At 39.3% G+C, this 20,545-nt stretch overlaps 1 protein-coding gene across 2 annotated transcripts; it reads left to right on the top strand.

The window, feature by feature from the left end:
• Window positions 1–40: 40 nt before the first annotated feature.
• Window positions 41–18,943, top strand: aqp9b (aquaporin 9b). 2 transcript variants are annotated; one of them, XM_085146026.1, is made up of 7 exons: window positions 186–289; window positions 849–901; window positions 987–1,113; window positions 6,808–6,945; window positions 7,160–7,278; window positions 11,065–11,282; window positions 17,893–18,943. In XM_085146026.1, the coding sequence occupies exons 2-7, from the start codon at window positions 899–901 to the stop codon at window positions 18,053–18,055; spliced, it is 768 nt and encodes a 255-aa protein (XP_085002152.1). In that variant the 5' UTR covers window positions 186–289; window positions 849–898; the 3' UTR covers window positions 18,056–18,943. The 2 variants fall into 2 exon arrangements, with proteins under 2 accessions (XP_085002086.1, XP_085002152.1); XM_085145960.1 differs by lacking the exon at window positions 849–901 and having other exon boundaries at window positions 41–289.
• Window positions 18,944–20,545: the final 1,602 nt, after the last annotated feature.

Here is a 20,545-nt window from a genome sequence, read left to right as displayed (position 1 = left end):
AGACCTCTTGTGGTCACCAAGGGAAACGGATTGAGAAAGCTTAACATCGCTGTCAGCCTGCGCGGTCCGAGCGCACCGAGTGGGAGGCGACAACCTACACCGCCAGTGTTTCACGGAGACTCCATCAGAGCTGTTAGCTGTTTGTTGTGTCACAAGGAAGACATAAAGAAGGAAGCCGCAGGGGAAAATGGAAAACGAATACAGGAGGAAGATGAAGGAGAAATTTGGCCTGAGGCGAGACATCTTTAAGGAGTTCCTGGCGGAGTTTCTGGGGATATTTTTCCTGATAGTGAGTACCTCCCTCTGCACCTGTCATCCAGCTTAAATAGACGCTTTAAAGCTGCGAGCCAGCAGCCTATGCTAATAAGGTGTCAAACTGGGTCTCCAGGGACTGTAACTACTGTCTGTCATGAGTCTATTAACAGACTATATAGCTTGAAAATATCTTTGTCTTTCAAGTGCTCAGCTTTGATTTGCTGCTGACAGACTGTAAAAATCACAACAAAATGTTTCTGATTTAGGGAATGTTTATCTTCAGGCTAGCAAAGGCATCCCTCTCTACAAATTTTGAAAATTTGCAAATATGTTATTTCATCATAATTCTTATGTGGGGGGGGGGGGGGGGGGGACATAGACTTAAATTATTGCAAGAATAGGAAGTGTGTTTATTTCCCACCCTGGTGTTTTCATTCAAGCAGTGGCCTGCCTTACAGTTATGTTCCTCTATCCACCTGTCCACCCCGACCTCCAAAGCCTGTGACACACCGTCAACAGCTTCCTTTTTTATTTGCCTTTAAATCACCCACACCCTTTACCTAATTAAGTGGGGGACTCATTATTGTTTCCAGCTACAAATTGTACAAATTGCTGCAGATGGTGGACAAGAGGGCTAGTGTTAATGGTGGGTATAATTGGACCAATTAAATTAAACACAGTGAGCCTCTCTGCCTCTGCTGTTTACGTTGCTGTTCTTGTTTGTGTTCCAGCTCTTTGGATGCGGTTCGGTGGCCCAGATGGTCCTGAGCAGAGCAGGTCTCGGTGACATACTGAGCGTCCACATTGGTTTCACTCTTGGAGTCATGATGGCCGTCTATATTGCAGGGGGAGTGTCAGGTAAAAGTTCCCCTCATGTTAATTATGTCCCCCCATTTTTTTAAACAACTAACAATTTGAATATCAGATTGTTAGCAGATGAATCGGTTGTTTTGGTCGCTCAAATGTTAAAAACAGCCAAAATACTGAGTTTAAAAGTAACAAAAGTAACAAAGGAAAGGACACATTCCCACAATACAGACACATAATTGTGTAATAACTATGTGTTTAGGGTCTACCTGCAGGCACATGATAAAAATGCTAGTTACAATTTGTTGTCACATTGTTTTCCCTCAATAATTCAGTTGTTTTCTTATATAAAATACTTATAGTTACTTAATAATTCACCCTGGAAAACAAAACTAGGCTGGTAATGAAGGTCACTCTGCTCCAGATGACTTTTCTCTGTGTTTAAATGATAACACACAGGTCTTAATGTAAAGTTTATATTTTTATGATCCTTGTGACACTAAATTGCTGCCATTATTTAATTATCCTCTCTAACGGGCTACATTTCTGTTTAATAGTAGTCTGAATGGTCTAAGTCTGGAAATTTTGCATCAGTGGGACTTTATCGGGTGCATTCCTTGAGGATTAAGCAGAACCTGCTCGGCTTTGCCAGCAATGACAGGGATAGAAGGGGATAGTTGTTAAATGTCACGGTGCTTCTCATAGGCTGTCTGAGCCAAAGTGAGCGTCCATTAATCAGTGATTACAGTATCCAGTGTGTCAAGGGTTGCATTGTGCAGACTCCATGAGATGTATGGACATTTCATCAGTATTTGAAGGGGAAAAAGCTTCAAGGCTGAAATAAGAGATTATATAAATGCTGTGGCATCTGAAGGCTTAGTCACCGCTGAAAAGAAAAGTTTAATGTATCTGAAGTAAGGGGAAGCGGCAAGTTCAGTGGTAACATGAGCTTACCAGCACCTTTGTTTAAAAGTGAATATTTGCTGTTTCATGAGGGTTACACGTGCAATTCTTTGCAGGCTTCAGAGTTTGTTTTTGGCTTTGGAGAAGACAGGGTTTCATAAATAAAATTTGGGTTTTTAAAAACAAAAAACAAACAAACATAGTATAATAAGTGAATTCATTTTTAGGCATAGTCCTGGTAGGTGTTTTTAATAACTCTGTTGTCTGTATAATTTAAAGAAGCACATAGGAGTGGAAAATTTTTCCAACATATCAGTGCCTTTCTTCTCTCTCATTAATACACACACTCGAACCCAAAATGGCCCACCCCCCAAAAAGATTTTTTTTAAATTATTATTATTTTTTAAGAATCAAAGACTGAAATATCCCATTTACGCTAAATCAAGGATGCCAAACATACGGCCTGGGGGCCAGAATCGGCCCAGCAAAGACTCCAATCTGGCCCGAACCAAAGCAATTTATGGTTAAACAATCAAATTATTAAAAAGTTCATGTTTTTTCACTATCTGCCATAAAAACTGATTTTTTGTTTGCTTGGTTTTACTTTACAGTGACTTCACAGTTACAAAAGCAAACAAAACATTGAAATTTTCAGTGAACTAAAAACTTTATATTTCATAATTACAGGACTGTCTGAGTAATGAACAACCAGAAGTTTGTCTGTAATTTCACACACTTATCACATAATTTTACTGGTCTGATCTGGCCCACTTAAGATCCCATGTATGTTGTATGTGGCCTGCGACATTAAAAGAATTTGACATCCCTGCTCTAAATATTAATGTAATGTAGGCTGTACTTCGTTAAAGGTCTTAGTATTTGGTTAACTATGCAAGCTCAGCACCCATAATGTGGTTGAATGGTCTTTTTCCTGCCTTTTCTTCACTTATTTTCCCCCATTTCCATTTACCTGCTTTCTACGGAAGAGGATTAGGGCCACTGGGGGAAAAAAAAGTGAGGGCGTCCATTTTTTCGCCTTCCAGAATTCTAAAATTAAAATCAGAATTCAGATTATTTCATATTTCATTCCCCCCCCCCTCTCTCTCTCTCTCTCTCTCTCTCTCTCTCTCTCTATATATATATATATATATATTAGGGGTGCAACGATACTCGTATCGATATCGAACCGTTCGATACAGTGCTTTCGGTTCGGTACGCATATGTATCGAACGATACAACATTTTTAATTTATTTTATCAACTTTCCTTCTGATGATGCTGTCTGTGTTGAGCGCTCAGTGGATCTGCGCTCGACAGTGCAGCCTAGGCGGAGTAGTCGAACACAGATTCACTGAGCGCAGGGCAAGCTAGCGAGACAGAAGCTAGGCTAGTTGCAACATGGCAAATTGAACCTCCCCCACCCTCATTCAGATCTGGCGTTTGGAACTATTTTGGTTTTCATGTGACGTATGACCCTGAAGGTAAGCGTGTCATGGACAAAAGTAAAACAGTATGTTGGATGTGCCAGCAATGCTCAATTGGTGGGAACTAGTGTGTTAGCGCAGTTAGCTCGTTAATGTGTTGACGTCTTCCAGCCCCACTCATGAGGTGATCCGCGGTAGCTCGTTAACGGAGATTTGCCGTGTTGTGACGTTAATGTCATTTCAGATTTACGCTGACAGCACTAGTGGGAACACAACCAATATGACTGCACATTTACTCCGACATCATCCTAGTGCAAAGACAAGTGGAAGCAGAGAAAAACAACAAGCAGCATGCTACAAACTTTACCCGAGTCATTTAGACAGCCGTTAGCACACGATTCTCCTTATGGGGACCTGATATGTTTAATATGCTGCTGAGAATATAGCCCAGAAGAAGCGTATAGTATAGCTTTTATTTTGGAAAGAGACATTTCTCCATAATAAACTCTCTTTTCCAAAGATGAGTGATTCCTCAATCAGATACAGGGCTCGCAAAATCGCTAGCCCGACGGGGCTTTTTTCCAGTCGGGCTACCAAAATCTATCTCTGCCCTGCCCGTCGGCCTATCCTAGGAAGGAAAAATATATGTCAATGCTTTTGCATTCTTTTGGAAATGTAGCTGGGTAATTATGTCATTGGCATCGGCCACTGTCAATATGTGACATACTGAAATCGCGTTTGAATTTGCGCTTGTTTTTTGCTTTCACTTTGCAATCGCGTGAACTGTGTATAGAGAGCGACAGTACTGATTGGTGAGTGATGATAATTTGCGCACCAATTCCTCTGACATCGTCTTATCAATCGTTAGCTTACTATGCAAACATGACAAGTGAAATCTCCCGCAGCTTAAACATGTGAGAGGTTGATCGCGCAGAGAATCGCTGAGCGTTATGTTAGTGCGTGTGTAAAAGCAGCAGGATATATATTTTAGTTCTGCTGAGCCAAATAAGACAGGTCAGCGTGAAGAAGTGACAGCCAAAGAAAAGCTTACCACAAAACGGAAAGGTTATGACAAATCAGACTATAAGGAAAAAAGAAAGTGCAGCTTTATGGTTTCATGGACAAAAGAATTTCTGTGGCTGCAATATGACGAGCTAAATAACCAGGGCTGCACATAAGTGGTCCGCAGGTGCGCATTCGCTGTCAAAATAAAAACCCGCACAAGATAAGAAGTTGCAACGCGTGTTTGCGTACATAAGATTTTCAGGAGGACAGACATTTGTTTAGAACTCTTAAAGATGTCGAAGAAGCTCCTTTAAGCAGTTACTGTGATGTTCCTCCACCTCCAAAGAAATGTCAGAAGGAGTCCGAACCACAAAAGAAGCGCGTATTCTCTGAAAAGTGGTTGCAGGAGGTGAGCTGGCTTCAAACAAATGATGAACGCACAGAGATGTGGTGCAGAATGTGCCGTGAAAATTTAATAAATGACAAATTAATAAAAAGGCATGAACATTTTTTTTGTATCGAAAAAATATCGAACCGTGACACCAAAGTATCGAACCGAACCGAACCGTGAATTTTGTGTATCGTTGCACCCCTAATATATATATATATATATATATATATGTGGAAGGCTAAAACTCCTTTAAAAAATCCTTTTTAAGATCACAAGAGGACATGGAAAGATGTAGGGGGGGCTGATAATTTTCCAGGTGCAATGTTTTCTTGCGAGTCTCACAACTCAACAGCTATCTTTAAACACCTCCAGACACTTTTTTGGGCACTTATTTTGTTGAGATCTCATTAAAATTAATTTCAGCGGTCACACGGGAACAAAAACTACATGTAATCAAATTTTATTTTATTTATTTATTTTTTAAATTTGCTGACTTTGCTCCAAATTCAGGTTTTAAAATTAATTTAGAGTTAATTTTCCCATAAATATAAACATTTAACATTACTGAGTACAAAATGTCAGTGCGACAGATGATTACTTCTTTTTTCTTTTTTTTTTTGCTGTTAGGGATGATTGCTGTGAGCACTGAGACTCATGGTTCAGTTTTACTTGCGCGACATGATTAATAAGAATAGTTTAAAGCTTCAGAAGAGTCGCTGAAAAACTTGAGGACAGCAAGGTTAATATATGAAGAGCTTTTGCTGCATGACTGAGCCATTCAGCCCTGGGGTCCACGGCTCAGTGGGAATCTTCTGTCCAACGACATCTGTGAAGATGATCATAGGTATTGGACTAATGAGCTTTACTGGGGCATGGGTCTCTGGAGAGGAGGGGAGTCAGGTGTGGCAAGCCTGGCTTTCTAGGCTCCCCTGGCAGGGAGGCTCCATAGGAGAAGAAAACACAATTGTTTTCACTTTGTAGTCTGAGATTTTAGATGACAGTGTACGGTAAGTGTGACACATCATGGTCACTCTAATGACCCGCAGCCTACGTGTGCCTTAAGCAGATTCAGGCAGATTATGTCAGATGCAATTCAGACAGGCAGGTCTGGCTGGTTGTCGTGGTCTGTGTTTGTGAACAGGATGGGGAGATTAACAATGGGCGCATGGCCGATACCCCCAGTGGTGTTACCACATCTAGGTCAAAGCCAAGAACCCAGAGTGTTAAATAAATGACCCCACACTGCCATCACAGCCCAATAACAATTGGCTGGAATGTGTTCAAACACGCCTCTTCAGGACAATGCAGAAGAAAAAGTATTGACTCTGAAGGCACACAAACCCGGTGCCCTTTGTTTGAAAGTATCCTGAAGATTGTTAGCAGAGGGTTTGATCACAAGCATGAAATGATCAGACAGGACGTCACTAAGTGTTTTAATCTACTGCACACTGGTTTCACCTCATCTGGTAAGACATAAGAGACTTTTAAATGCCTGGCCAAGTCCTCCTCTTTGGTCTCAGATGTTTAACATATGATTTAGAGCTTAAATGGTTAGTCAATTAATTTGTCAATCAACATTTGATAATTATTGTTTAAAGGGTAACGTCAATATCACACATCTAAGTTTGTTTGCAGGTCTAGGGGAATCTTTCATGATGTGGGGGAGGGGGAAAGGCCTGATGTAGCTTAACAAGGAAGAAGACTATGGAATAAAGAAGTTAATGACGTCTGTAGCCATGCTGGATCTTCTTTGATTATGTTTTTAAAAACCAGCCTTACGGTGAGCCTAGGTGTAATGTAAGAGTCTCACATGCTCAATGCAAAGTATTCAGAGTGATAACCTGAGTGTTTGAGGTTATAGGGCTTTGAGAACTGTGTGGCCATCATTCATCATAGAAAACAGGTCTTAATTTTTGCCAAATCTTTTTTGTGTCATAAAATCATTGCGATTACTATTGTTTCTCATCTTTGACTTGTACATGCTGCAGTGCTATGTTCCTAATGCATTGTTGCATTGTTCCAGGAGCCCATGTGAACCCGGCAGTCTCTCTGGCCATGCTGATCCTGGGGAAGCTGCCTCTAAAGAAGTTCCCCATATACGTGGCAGCACAATTCCTGGGGGCTTTTGTTGGATCATGTGCCGTCTATGGATTGTATTATGGTGGGTGTAAATTTCGCCAGTACCAAAAAGCAGGATTTTTCTGAGGAAACCCGGAATAACCATCCAATAATAACAATAATCACAAACCAGATGTTAAAGAGCCAAAACAATGATGCTTCTCATTATTATAGTTGATACTGTTTTAATGCCTGAATTCTTTTTTAAATATTAGATGAGCTTCATGGCAGTAATTTTATAAACATTTCTTTTGCAGATGCTTTGATGGACTTTACCAAAGGAGAATTTATTGTTACAGGTGAAAATGCCACAGCCACCATATTTGCAAGCTATCCTTCAAAACATCTGTCTGTCCTAAACGGGCTTGGTGATCAGGTGGGCCTTTTGACCTGTCACTTATATTTTGTAATTTAGATCTTAATGACTTTTACACTCCTTTACATATTTTTGTCAGTTGATCACAGTATATTGTGGATATATAGATGTAGAAGTGCCCTGAGTTTGGGACTACTTGCATACACAAGTAAGAGCAGAAAGCAAATATATTTTCAAATCATGTGTGTTTATGAAACCTACCGTAATACATTGAGCTTCAGATATATAGTTGAACCCTACTTATTATTTTCTAAATGAGATACAGTATGTCAGTTTGCCAACAGCACAAACACTACTGTAACACGGGTATGCAAAAGTATAATAACATTTCCAAATTAACTGACATGTTCACTGTTTTAGAGATGTTTTAACAATAAGTGTGTCATAATATGCTTATATTGTTGATAACCATGATATTTAATAAACTAACATCAAATAATCATCAAATAATATTCCTGTTATTATCTCATTATGGAATATATTTAATGTACAGTGAACTCCTTTAAATCAAACACAGCAGCAGCTTCAGCAGCAACTATAGCAAATATGTTCAGAGTTGTGCTAACTAGAGATGGCACGATACCACTTTTTTATGTCCGATACCGATACCGATATCATAAATTTGGATATCTGCCGATACCGATATGAATCCGATATAGTGTTTTTTAATCAATAAAACGTTTTTTTTTAATATCTTGCTGCATTTTGTATAAGTTCATACTCAAGTTTAAATAAATAACAACACTAAAGCTATTCTGTTATACCTGTATGTAAAAAATACACTGCGCCCAAAATATTTCATAGTTCAGCAATACTGATCAAACTAATAACCTTAAACCTGCTCCATCCTCCCTATTCTGGTATTTTAAAGAGTACTTAGCAGAAATATTAAACAACCTAACTAATAGGGTTGCAAACTCCCAGCAAAAAAAAAATAGGGAACCACCCTCCACCTCATGATGCTTAATCGATGTAATCAAATTTAATTTGATGCAGGGGGAAAATGCACAAAAATAAATTATTTTTCAAGAATAATTAAATAGATTCAACATCTTTCTTCAACAGAACTGCAGACTGCACAGATGGTATCTTCCCAAAGGAAAAAGTACTATAGCTTACTAGGGTATATTAGACTTAACAGTTACTATATACAGTAATGGACTTCTATATATTTTACATCAGATTAAAACTTTGGGTGTAAGATTCAGATAATTATTTATTAAAAGCTAGACATTTTAAATGAGAATAAGAAAGAAAAGTATGTCTTTGTGCCCCCTTTTCCCTGTTCATGCCCTATCGGCCCTCCTGGCTAAACTTTGCTAGTAGGGGTGCAACGATACACAAAATTCACGGTTCGGTTCGGTTCGACACTTTGGTGTCACGGTTCGATATTTTTTCGATACAAAAAAAATGTTCATGCCTTTTTATTAATTTGTCATTTATTAAATTTTCACGGCACATTCTGCACCACATCTCTGTGCGTTCATCATTTGTTTGAAGCCAGCTCACCTCCTGCAACCACTTTTCCGAGAATACGTGCTTCTTTTGTGGTTCGGACTCCTTCTGACATTTCTTTGGAGGTGGAGGAACATCACAGTAATTGCTTAAAGGAGCTTCTTCGACATCTTTAAGAGTTCTAAACAAATGTCTGTCCTCCTCCTGAAAATCTTATGTACGCAAACACACGTTGCAACTTCTTATCTTGTGCGGGTTTTTATTTTGACAGCGAATGCCCACCTGCGGACCACTTATGTGCAGCCCTGGTTATTTAGCTCGTCATATTGCAGCCACAGAAATTCTTTTGTCCATGAAACCATAAAGCTGCACTTTCTTTTTGCCTTATAGTCTGATTTGTCATAACTTTTCCGTTTTGTCACTTCTTCACCCTGACCTGTCTTATTTGGCTCAGCAGAACTAAAATATATATCCTGCTGCTTTTACACACGCACTAACATAACGCTCAGCGATTCTCTGCGCGATCAACCTCTCACATGTTTAAGCTGCGGGAGATTTCACTTGTCATGTTTGCATAGTAAGCTAACGATTGATAAGACAATGTCAGAGGAATTGGTGCGCAAATTATCATCACTCACCAATCAGTACTGTCGCTCTCTATACACAGTTCACGCGATTGCAAAGTGAAAGCAAAAAACAAGCGCAAATTCAAACGCGATTTCAGTATGTCACGTATTGACAGTGGCCGATGCCAATGACATAATTACCCAGCTACATTTCCGAAAGAATGCAAAAGCATTGACATATATTTTTCCTTCCTACGATAGGCCGACGGGCAGGGCAGAGATAGATTTTGGTAGCCCGACTGGAAAAAAGCCCCAGGACGTCGGGCTAGCGATTTTGCGAGCCCTGTATCTGATTGAGGAATCACTCATCTTTGGAAAAGAGAGTTTATTATGGAGAAATGTCTCTTTCCAAAATAAAAGCTATACTATACGCTTCTTCTGGGCTATATTCTCAGCAGCATATTAAACATATCAGGTCCCCATAAGGAGAATCATGTGCTAACGGCTGTCTAAATGACTCGGGTAAAGCTTGTAGCATGCGTGCTTGTTTTTGTCTGCTTCCACTTGTCTTTGCACTAGGATGATGTCGGAGTAAATGTGCAGTCATATTGGTTGTGTTCCCACTAGTGCTGTCAGCGTTAATCTGAAATGACGTTAACGTCACAACACGGCAAATCTCCGTTAATGAGCTACCGCGGATCGCCTCATGAGTGGGGCTGGAAGACGTCAACACATTAACGAGCTAACTGCGCTAACACACTAGTTCCCACCAATTGAGCATTGCTGGCACATCCAACATACTGTTTTACTTTTGTCCATGACACGCTTACCTTCAGGGTCATACGTCACATGAAAACCAAAATAGTTCCAAACGCCAGATCTGAATGAGGGTGGGGGAGGTTCAATTTGCCATGTTGCAACTAGCCTAGCTTCTGTCTCGCTAGCTTGCCCTGTGCTCAGTGAATCTGTGTTCGACTACTCCGCCTAGGCTGCACTGTCGAGCGCAGATCCACTGAGCGCTCAACACAGACAGCATCGTCAGAAGGAAAGTTGATAAAATAAATTAAAAATGTTGTATTGTTCGATACATATGCGTACCGAACCGAAAGCACTGTATGAACGGTTCGATATCATACGAGTATCGTTGCACCCCTATTTGCTAGATCCGCCCCTGCACAGTTACCAGCAGTCAGCTAAGTAGAAAAAGATCCTGGTGTAGAAAGTATTAATAAATAAATTCTAACAACAGCTTATCAAGCTTAAACGTGCTGCTGTTGTTCAGCCGCTGGTTTCCTCTTTCTGGTGAGAAGTGGGCCAAAAACTAAGAAGAGAGACGGACTCCCGACAGAAAAGCCGATCAGCTGATCATTAAGCAGTTTCACGATTGAAGTAGCAGCAGGAGAGAGAGAGAGAGAGAGAGAGAGAGAGATGCAGTCGCTCCATAAGCTTTACAAACATTCAGAGATGAACTTACACACTTGCTTTACTTCTCTCTGGGAAAACTTCCTCGGAGATGAAATGCTGGTTTGCTAGCAGGCTACAAATACACACAGCCGCTCTATCACGTGATGCACACTGCTGCTACGTGCTACGTTGTGTAGCAAGTTTTGTGAGGTGCTTTTTTGATATTTAATGGATCGATTACATTTTTTATTTCTCGCCGATATCCGATCCAGTAATTTGGGTCAGTATCGGACCGATACCGATACGTAATATCGGATCGGTCCATCTCTAGTGCTAACTGCCTTATTTTTTATTGTTTAAGGTAATTGCAACCGCCACACTGGTCATATGCATCCTGGCTATCACTGACAGGAAGAATATTGGCGCTCCAAAGGGCATGGAGCCTCTGAGCATTGGCCTGATCATCGCAGGCATTGGAGTGTCCATGAGTCTGAACTGTGGCTATCCAATCAACCCGGCTCGAGACCTTGGCCCCCGTTTCTTCACAGCTTTGGCTGGATGGGGCATGGAAGTTTTCAGGTAACTTAGCTGTCTGATATTTAAACAAAAGGTGGTTGTTATCGACTGTTAAGTGTATTTTATTGAGACTTTGGGAAGAATTTCATTTATTGAGTTTCTGTTCTTATTGCACATGATGAGCAGCGTTTGCACCATCTTCACTCCTCTGACAACTGAATTAATATTTCAATGAGAGTGAGGAGCAGAGGGCAATCCCATGCAGACAGATATAAAATATTCAGCGCTTTGTTACTGAAATGAAACAACTGGATGTTCCTCAGTTTTATTCCTTTTTACCTTCAGCTGGTCCTGTTTTGTGTTTTTCCACAAAAAGGTTTTAATCAGAAAAAGGGTTATTTTGTCTACACATGTACACACTAGGGTGTGTACCTATCTCAGTGTGCAGTACTCAATACCTGCTGTTATTAACACTCAACCACTGCAGTATGTATATTATACACTTTTTTTGCATAGTATTATTAGTGTTAGGTTATGCTGCATCTATTTATCTTATCTTATCTTATCTTATCTTATCTTACTATATTAATGGCACTTTTTGGGGTATTTTAAATCACTAGTAGCAGCTGCTATAAAAGATGAAAACTTACTGTCACATGTGCATTCATGTAAGTCCATCTGTCCATCGGTATATACAGTAGTTAAAGTGGGGTTCTTTGATTAATCTCCACTAACTTAAAAATATATTTAACACTCCTTATAAAAAACAAATACATCATTTTGACCCTGATTCCCTTATGATATCTGTGAGCCAAAGGAAATTCTGACAAGTAGTAAAATATTATTTCAAAGTTGCTACAAAAGCGTTCAATTAATCATCGCCACGAAAACGGCTAATCGTCAAACTGTGGGCAATGCTCTGGGAAGATAGCGTCATTGGCAGGATGGAAACATTTTTGAAGCTGTGACACGATTATGTTGATTTATATGTTGATTTTGGCTTTATTGACAGATCTCTCTTCGGTTTTAAGCAAGCCAAGCTAAAGCACCGTCTAACAATCCAACACCCTAATAACCCAAGCAGATCCTTCAGTAAACCTAAAAGATCTGTATATAAAATAAAGAATAAAGAAAAATAATCAAAGAGCAAAACGTTGCAAATGTAAGGAGGTTACACATCCATTCTCTAAGTAATCACACATCAGCGATCTCTGTGCTTAGCACAGACAACATTTCACTTCATACTTCCCTGATTTTAAAACTCAAGTTTAGGACTGTTTGTGTCCGAGTCGCAACAAACTGGTGGATTTATCCTGAAATACCAGCAGGTGTCTCACGCAGTATTTAGGCCAACCCGTTAAGTATCCTGAACTCTCAGACCATGACAACTTTGCTCCCACTCCCTCTTTCCCATGTGAGTCAGTTCTGACTCAATGAAGACTCAGTCAGGAGCTCAGGACACGTTTCTATGTGGAAGATGATATTAAACGCAGCTGTAACTGTCAGTTGCATCCCACTGGTTTCAGGCGGGGTGTTATCAGTGCGATTAGAAAAAAAGAAAAAAGTTGTGCTGTAATACTTTTTATATGTAAATGTTTGAACAAAGAATTTTTAACAACAGTGCAATGTTCTGTAAAATTTCTCTCCTCCCTCTAAGAAGTGATTTAAAGGGTCATGAAGGTTGCACACAGAGCTCCCCGCATTTGACAGGGTACACACTCGTGACATAGAGACACAGAAAAACAACAGGCAATTTAGAGTTGACAGAAACCCTAACAGTTTAGAGAAACCTGCAGAATCCAGGTGTTGCGACATTTCTGTGAAATGTTTTGCTTCTTGTATTTAGCACCCTTCAGACCACATAAATATGTATGTGGATTCCTAAATTAACCACTTACTAATCTTAGAAAGATCAAGAAGTACTGACCACTCCAAACCACCATCAAAATGATGCTGTGTTATCAAAGTGTACCTTTTATATTTTTCCAATATGTTGCAAACATACAAGGGTTCAGTGTGTCTCCATGTCTCACTTTCACTTTGGACTTTGACTGGAGTGCAAACAGAACTGTCTGGCTACATGTAAATTACCTGAATGCTTTATAACAGTGAACTTTGTGTCAGCTGTCTGACCAACTATTCACAAGTCTGTAATGTCTGTAGGGAAAATATTGGACAGAGACCCCAAGAAGCAGTATCACTGAACAGACTATCATTTACACCATCTTCACTTAGACTTCTGGTCCTTACAGAGTTAGAAAACACTCCTCTGACGGCTCATGTCAGTCTCCGAGTGTTGAATCAGATTCTTATTCTTAATTTAGAAGATCTCTCCCCAGAATCTTTGTGATATTAGAAAACCACATCAGCTGTTGAACGCTGAAGTATTAGAATTTTCAGGAGCTGATCTCATCAATTGCTGGCAAATATACAGTGTTGGGCTTTTTAACTAACTCCTGTAGAATTCAAGCTTCCAGATATTCCAGGTCATGTTTAGATTTTCCAGTTGTTGCTTCATTCTCCCTCAGGTTTCCCTTTTATCAAGACAGTATCCTCTGGGTTTCTCTGCCCAAAGCAAATTCTTTGCACCAAATCAAAACTAAAGCTTTCGTAAAAGTACCTCTCAGAACTGATGGTAGTTTTCTGAGGCATTAGGCCTATAATCTTCATTCCCATCTGATCCAGCTGGGTTTTAACTCAAAATGTTTATTTTGGGTTGGCAGCATAACACAGTTTAATAGTACAGTTTGCCTGAAGACAAAGCGTTTGTGCTGTTTGTTTGTGGCTTTGCCCTCAGTGTCCGATCATCATTGGCTCTGCCCTGATCCAATCTCTTTAACCCCTGGACCTGAAAGTGTCTGAGCACAAACTAAGACCCAGGTGATCTCTGAATAATATAGGGCATATAAATGCAGACTTGGATTTTTTTTTTTTTCAACAAGCCTAAGAAATATAAATGTTCTGGTGTTATCTGTTACTGCACTACAGCTGTAAATATCTCATGTGTAGCAATGTTTCTATACAAATGGGTAGAAATGCACTTAAGAGGTTTGTATCACTGTGGTAAATCTGATTAAAAATGCAACAAAACAAAAGAAAAAATGGAAGTCGGGCTGAGGGTTTCCTGACATTCTGTTTCTTTTCTCACTGGGTAGAAAGGCACTTAAGAGGTTCGTATCACTGTGGTAAATCTGATTAAAAATGCAACAAAAGAAAACATGTAGTAAAACAAAAGAAAAAATGGAAGTCGGGCTGAAGATTTCCTGACATTCCGTTTCTTTTCTCGCTCACTATTTGCATTTGATGGTGTCAATGTGACCCACTGAGTGTCTGCCTCCCAGCCTGATCATCTTAGCCGTGGCCATAGATTAAAGTCTATAATCCGGATGCCTCTCTCCTCAAGTCTACTTCCTGAATGTCTGTTGGACCTTGTTTACTTTCAGGCCTGCTTTTTTAATTGAAGCCCTTTCACCTATTGCTACATTAACCCACAAGACTCTAACTCCCTCTTCTAAGTAAAAGAGTCTTTGCGAGGGGGGGGGGGGGGGGGGGGGCAGAGTGAAAATGAGGACACAGGCAGCTGGTCCAGCAAACAGAGCTTCTTAGTCTTTATTGTAATCTGGGATAACTTGTCTCCGGTAGGAGGATACTAACATAAACAAAGAGACTAGTGAAGCAGTTCACAATATGTCTTTTAACCCTACTATAATTAATTAATAAAATTAGAGATCATACAAAAGAAAAAATAATAATACAACATTAATTGTGTTGCATTTGTGCCATGTTTGCAGTCTTTTATTTTTTATAGCATTTAAAACAACATCCAAGTTGCAATTTTGATTTGAAAATATAGCTAGCATATCTGCCTTTCTGAACCTTCATTCCCATCTGAACTTAAAATGTTAAAAAAACAACAACAAAAAACCCCCAGCTCACATGTGTCAGCATGTGTCAGTGTGAGATGGACAAACACAAGAGACTCATCAGCCAAAGGCAAGTAATAAACACCATCTATGTCTGAAATAAAGACAATCCTAGCAGCTAGTTACACCATAATTGCTTATATTAGCAGAGCAGTATCATCCATGAACATATTGTGATGTGGACAGATTAATTGGCCACAATATCACCAATAAACCTGCAAATCCTTAGATCAATAAAATGGGATAAAAACATGTTACCTACTGAGCACTGAAGGTGGTGATAGGTAGGTTTAATTATCTTAGGACGGAGACTCTTCAGGTTTTAGCCACAGACTGTATATAAAAGATGGACAGAGCTTCCACAACATAACTTATGATTTTGTGAAGTCCCATTTTGAGCCATTTTGAGATGAGACAATGAGGGGTAGGGATGGGTATCGTTTAGGTTTTATCCGATACCGGTGCCAAACCGGTACTTTTGAAACAGTGCCGGTGCTTAAATGGGGCTCAAACCGGTGCTTAAAGAATGGAGAACACAAAATTGGTCCAAAAACCTCTCATGTTCAGCTGGGGGTTTTTTTGTAAAAAGATAACAATGTTAGCCTTTTCTGCAGCTATGGGGCATATATGGTATCACTCTTGGCTGGAAGCAGTACTTAATCAATGGAAAAAACACAAACTTTGTCCAAAAACCTCTCATGTTTAACTGTTTTCCACTTTTTCTTTGGTCATTTTAGCCTTTTTGGCCAGGGTGAAGGGAGTATCTGCCATCAAACAAGAAGACAGCCGCATGTAACTATGACGGTGTTTGCTAGTTCACCTTACATGCATTAATTTAATAACGTGGTTAGCCTACTGAACGTAAATTACACACTAACAACATTAAGCTACTCACGCAGAGAAGAACGGCTGCTGCTGCCATCATCATCCTTCATCATTTCACTGGCAGGGCTAGGGGCCAGGACTCTCCTCTTCGGGTTTTTGGGGGATGTTGCTAACTCCGGGTCCGATAACAGGCAACCCACCGGCAGTAGATGTGCATGGTGTGAGGTCTCGCAGCAAGCTATCAAATACGGCGCATTTCTCGGCTTTAAAAAAAACGCTATGCATCGCCAGGTGTTTCATCAGATTTGAGGTGTTACCTCCTTTGACAGTATCACAGTATCAGCTTAAAGCACTTGTTGCAGGCTGCTGAGTTTGCATCTTTTGCTGTGAAGTACAGCCAGACTTTTGACCGCTTCGCCTTGGGCATTTTTAATCTGTAGCTCTGCTCTAAAAGAACGTACGTACCTGGGCCCGCCTACTATCCTCGGAAACGTAAAATGATTGGCTAGAATCTAAAGTGTATCATTCCATACCAGTTGGTGGCGGTAATGCACCTTTCAGTTGTTTGCCAACCGCCAATACAAATGTAAGGAAGAAGAAAGTCTATCACAGCTCAGGAAAAAAACGCACCGAAATGTGCGCTGCTTTTCGGTCTGGTTACTACCGTTTATGTCAGAACCCGGTACCCATCCCTAATGAGGGGTGTGTCTGACTTTGAAGCCATACGCTTATTAGCTGCCGACTTGTTTTTGGCTAATAAGTTGTTAAGTTGCCAGCTAATGAATATTTCCTGGATAATCCTCCTTTCTGAAACTTAAAGTTATAAAACATTACAAAATGGACTCAATGCTTTATACAGTATAACCAGAAAATACTTCCAAAGACCATAAACTCAACAGTAAAGTATTTACTGTGGTCCCAGTAGAGAGACGTCTATTGGACTGTGAGTCATTCTGCAAACATAGCTTTCGCCCCCTGATGGCCATTAAAAGGAATGCAAGTTTAAGGTACTGGCTCCTGTTTTCAGACCCAGAAGCTACATCTAAGTTATCAGATAATGCTAGCTAGTTGCATTTCACAGAATGAGATATCTGCTAGTTAGTGCTAAGTAACATTAATTTGAAAAACAAAAACCACTAGAATTTAACTCAAAACTGGCACTCAGGTTTCTTGGGCAGTCTACAGGTATAATTAACAATAATGCTAGTCATATTGTTTGTCCAACACACTCTACAAACAAGCCATGAAGTAACTCCTACTCTACTGGCACCAACCTTTCAAACTCAAAGTAAAGTCAGAGTTGTAAAATCACAATTTTTTGTATCAGGTCATAACTGTGTTTATTCCTGATGTGACGATGGCTATGTCGACATTAGAAGAATGATTTTAACTCACTTTTGGAGCTGGCCTCAAGTGGCCACTGGAGGAACTACAGTTTTTGTTACATTTTTCAGCACTGGAGGTTCCTGCTCAGTTCTAGCAAATCAACATAAAACTACTCTTTGAAACCAAAACATAAAGGTAATATTTTCATATTGTTTGTAGTGTTTTTTGAAATCCTAACAAGACATTTCCATCAGCTGTCTGTCTTAATGATTATCCCGTTTATTAGAGTATAAATAAAAATATTAGAATTTCACTCTTGTTAGTGATTCCTCGGCATGAATCTAACATCAGCCTCTCTCTGCATGGTAAACATTTTACTTCATGATCCTAGTTTGTTTGTTTTTTAGGACTGCGCAATAAGCAAACAAGTCACTAGTTTTTGTTTACTTGTCAAAGCACCTTCAGAGCCACTGAGAAACACTTTCCATGGCTAAATTGATGCAAAGATGAATTTTTTAAAATCCTTAATAAGACCAGATACTTATTTGGGGCTGCGTTTTTGTGACATCATAATCTCTGCGTATGTCTCCTGTCTGCAGTGCTGGAGGCTGCTGGTGGTGGATTCCTGTGGTAGGGCCCATGGTGGGTGGCGCAGTTGGAGCAGGTGTTTACCTTATCTTCATTGAGCTGCACCACTCTGAACCTGAAAAACAAGAGGAGAACAATGTCCAGGACAAATATGAGATCGTAACTATGACTTAATACTAAAAAAAACAGGTGTTAGCATGAAAACTGAAATCTATTTCTACTATAAAAATATCTGAGTATATTTACAGCGAATAGTTGCATGAAGCATGTACGTGAATGGAAAATTTTATAGTCATTTATTTATATACACATGAATATTTTATGAAGCCTTTAAAGTCTCTTTTTTTTTTAAAGTCTATACGACTTCAGGTATCAGGGTTTATCTTCCAGGGGCTCTTTTATATATCAAATTTGACTAAAATAATACATCAACCATACAAAAAATATATTCTCTTTAGTATCATAATAATATACCCTTATATAAAGTGTTTTTTCTGCATTAATCAGTAGCTATGCAGTATTTTTAATCTCCTATTTCCTAACTGGGACCATCTTCTCCTGTCAGAAATATTTGCCAAGTTTCTGAACAATATTGTTTTTTTTATGTGCTTCTGTCAAACAAGTGGGCATTAAATATACAGCATGTATTTGAAAACTGTTGAAAGGTAGCAATTTATGATATGTTTAGGTAGTGGCATTAATTGGTATGGTGGAGTGTCTTCTCTCTGTGTCACACCATCCTTTGCGCGCATGTAAAAATGTACGATTGCTGCATCTTGCTGTTGTCCTTTTGTTTTTTTAACGTGTATATGTAGAAAGTCGAGCCTTAAAATGACGATACTGGTATAAGTTTATATTTTCATTTATGTATGCTCGCATAAAACTTTCTTCTCTGCAAAGAATGTAGCACATGTCACTGAATTCCTTCATGTTCTTTGTAGCGGTAGTGTCACTGTATCACAGGCAGTATGCAAACACTGACTGTAACTGTTTACATTAAAACCTTCTCGCAGCAGTGGGAAATGTGTAATAAAGGCTGAAAATTCCCTCCAAAGCACACAATCATTGAGCCTCTTGATTCAGATTAGTTTGTGATATTTTGAGATGATCTTATCTGCACTATTTACTCTTGATATGTATTTGTTTAAGACATGATTTGAAATGTCCAATTTTGCCCGATCTTGCAGCCTTGAAGAATCGAATTTACATCTTCATATACTCTAAAACAGGGGTGTCAAACATAAGGCGCGGGGGCCAGAATCAGCCCAGCAAGCAAAGAAAGGAGACAGATTTCATTTTCACTACATAAGATCAACAAGGGGTGCATGTGGCCACCATGTATAATGAGTTTGACATGCCTCATCTATATGTGAATCACAGCTTAGATGGGCTGAGCCATATGTGCAGTAAAGAAAAAAGCCAGAAAAACAAACAAATGAATTAAATCAATCACATCACCTGTTTGGTCTTCATAAGGCTGTTTTTCAGCATAACATGACGTTAAACACAGCCTTGAAGATTGGATCACTTAGAGTAGGCACTGCTGTCAGAAAACAGGAAGCATATAATCTCTGCTAATGTGTGGTGGTGGTTTAGCGATATAAAAGCACTCAAAGCACTTAAAAGTTGTTTGTTTTGTGAAACAGGAAATAATGATGACATAATCTCTGATGTTTGTCTGTGCACCGTGCATGAACTGATCACACGTACTTGTAATGTGTGACACATTTTCTTCTTTAACACATGTCACTGTATCAATGTAGTAAACTGATAAGCAGCATTTAAAACGAATCAGTGAAGACAGGTTGTGAAGCTTAAACAGCTTCATGAAGAATGGATGCAAAGTGTTTTCCTTATCAGTGGTTTTTCCTCAGAAAGCAGCCTCTCACTACCCGAGCCTGCTGCATGCTGTGATCTAGATTAAGTGTTTATGGCAGCTTTGATTCCCCATCAGTCTTTATGCTGTTACCATGTTTCCCTCATCTGGATGTAAATATGTGAAGTACCATCACAAAGGCAGTCCTTGCTTGCTAAAACTGTGCGCACACACGTGAAGAAGGCATGGATGTACACAATTCTTGGCAAAGAGCAGAGTCATCAAGAGTGCTGTCTGAAAGTGTGTCAGGCAACATCATGTATTAAACAAACCTCAGCTTTAAATATAGCTGCTGTTCAGAACAGGTATAGAGAGTGTTTAATAGTAAGGTTAATATACCAAACACCTTACCTTACAATATAATATGCATTGAGGCTGCTGTTGTTCTGATTTGTGCCATATAAATAAAACTACATTTATTTATTTATTTGCTTATTTTTCCTCAAAGCAATGAGCAAACCCCAAACTAATTTTTTTTTTACTAATATCAGACAGAAAGACAACAGATACAAAGACACCAAAATATAGGCCTGATACCACTACGACTGCACACACAATAATATGATTCATTGTTAATATAAAAGTACTGAATCAAGCAAATGTTAAAATTTATTTTGAAAGACATATTACGTAGAGTTTTTAATACAAAAGACAAAGAAAATACAAATACACTTCTTTATAACGCAGAGATTATAAACAGAAATCAGAAGTGAAGACTGTGTACGCATTAAAAGGAAGAAAACAAAAACAGATTAACAGATTAGATTAAAACTAAAGAAAATATGATT

Source organism: Neolamprologus multifasciatus, chromosome 1 (genome assembly GCF_963576455.1).
Source record: "Neolamprologus multifasciatus chromosome 1, fNeoMul1.2, whole genome shotgun sequence".
Taxonomy (NCBI): Eukaryota; Metazoa; Chordata; class Actinopteri; order Cichliformes; family Cichlidae; genus Neolamprologus; species Neolamprologus multifasciatus.
Note: the sequence above shows the minus strand (reverse complement) of the source record. Positions and strands in the feature narration are given on the sequence as shown.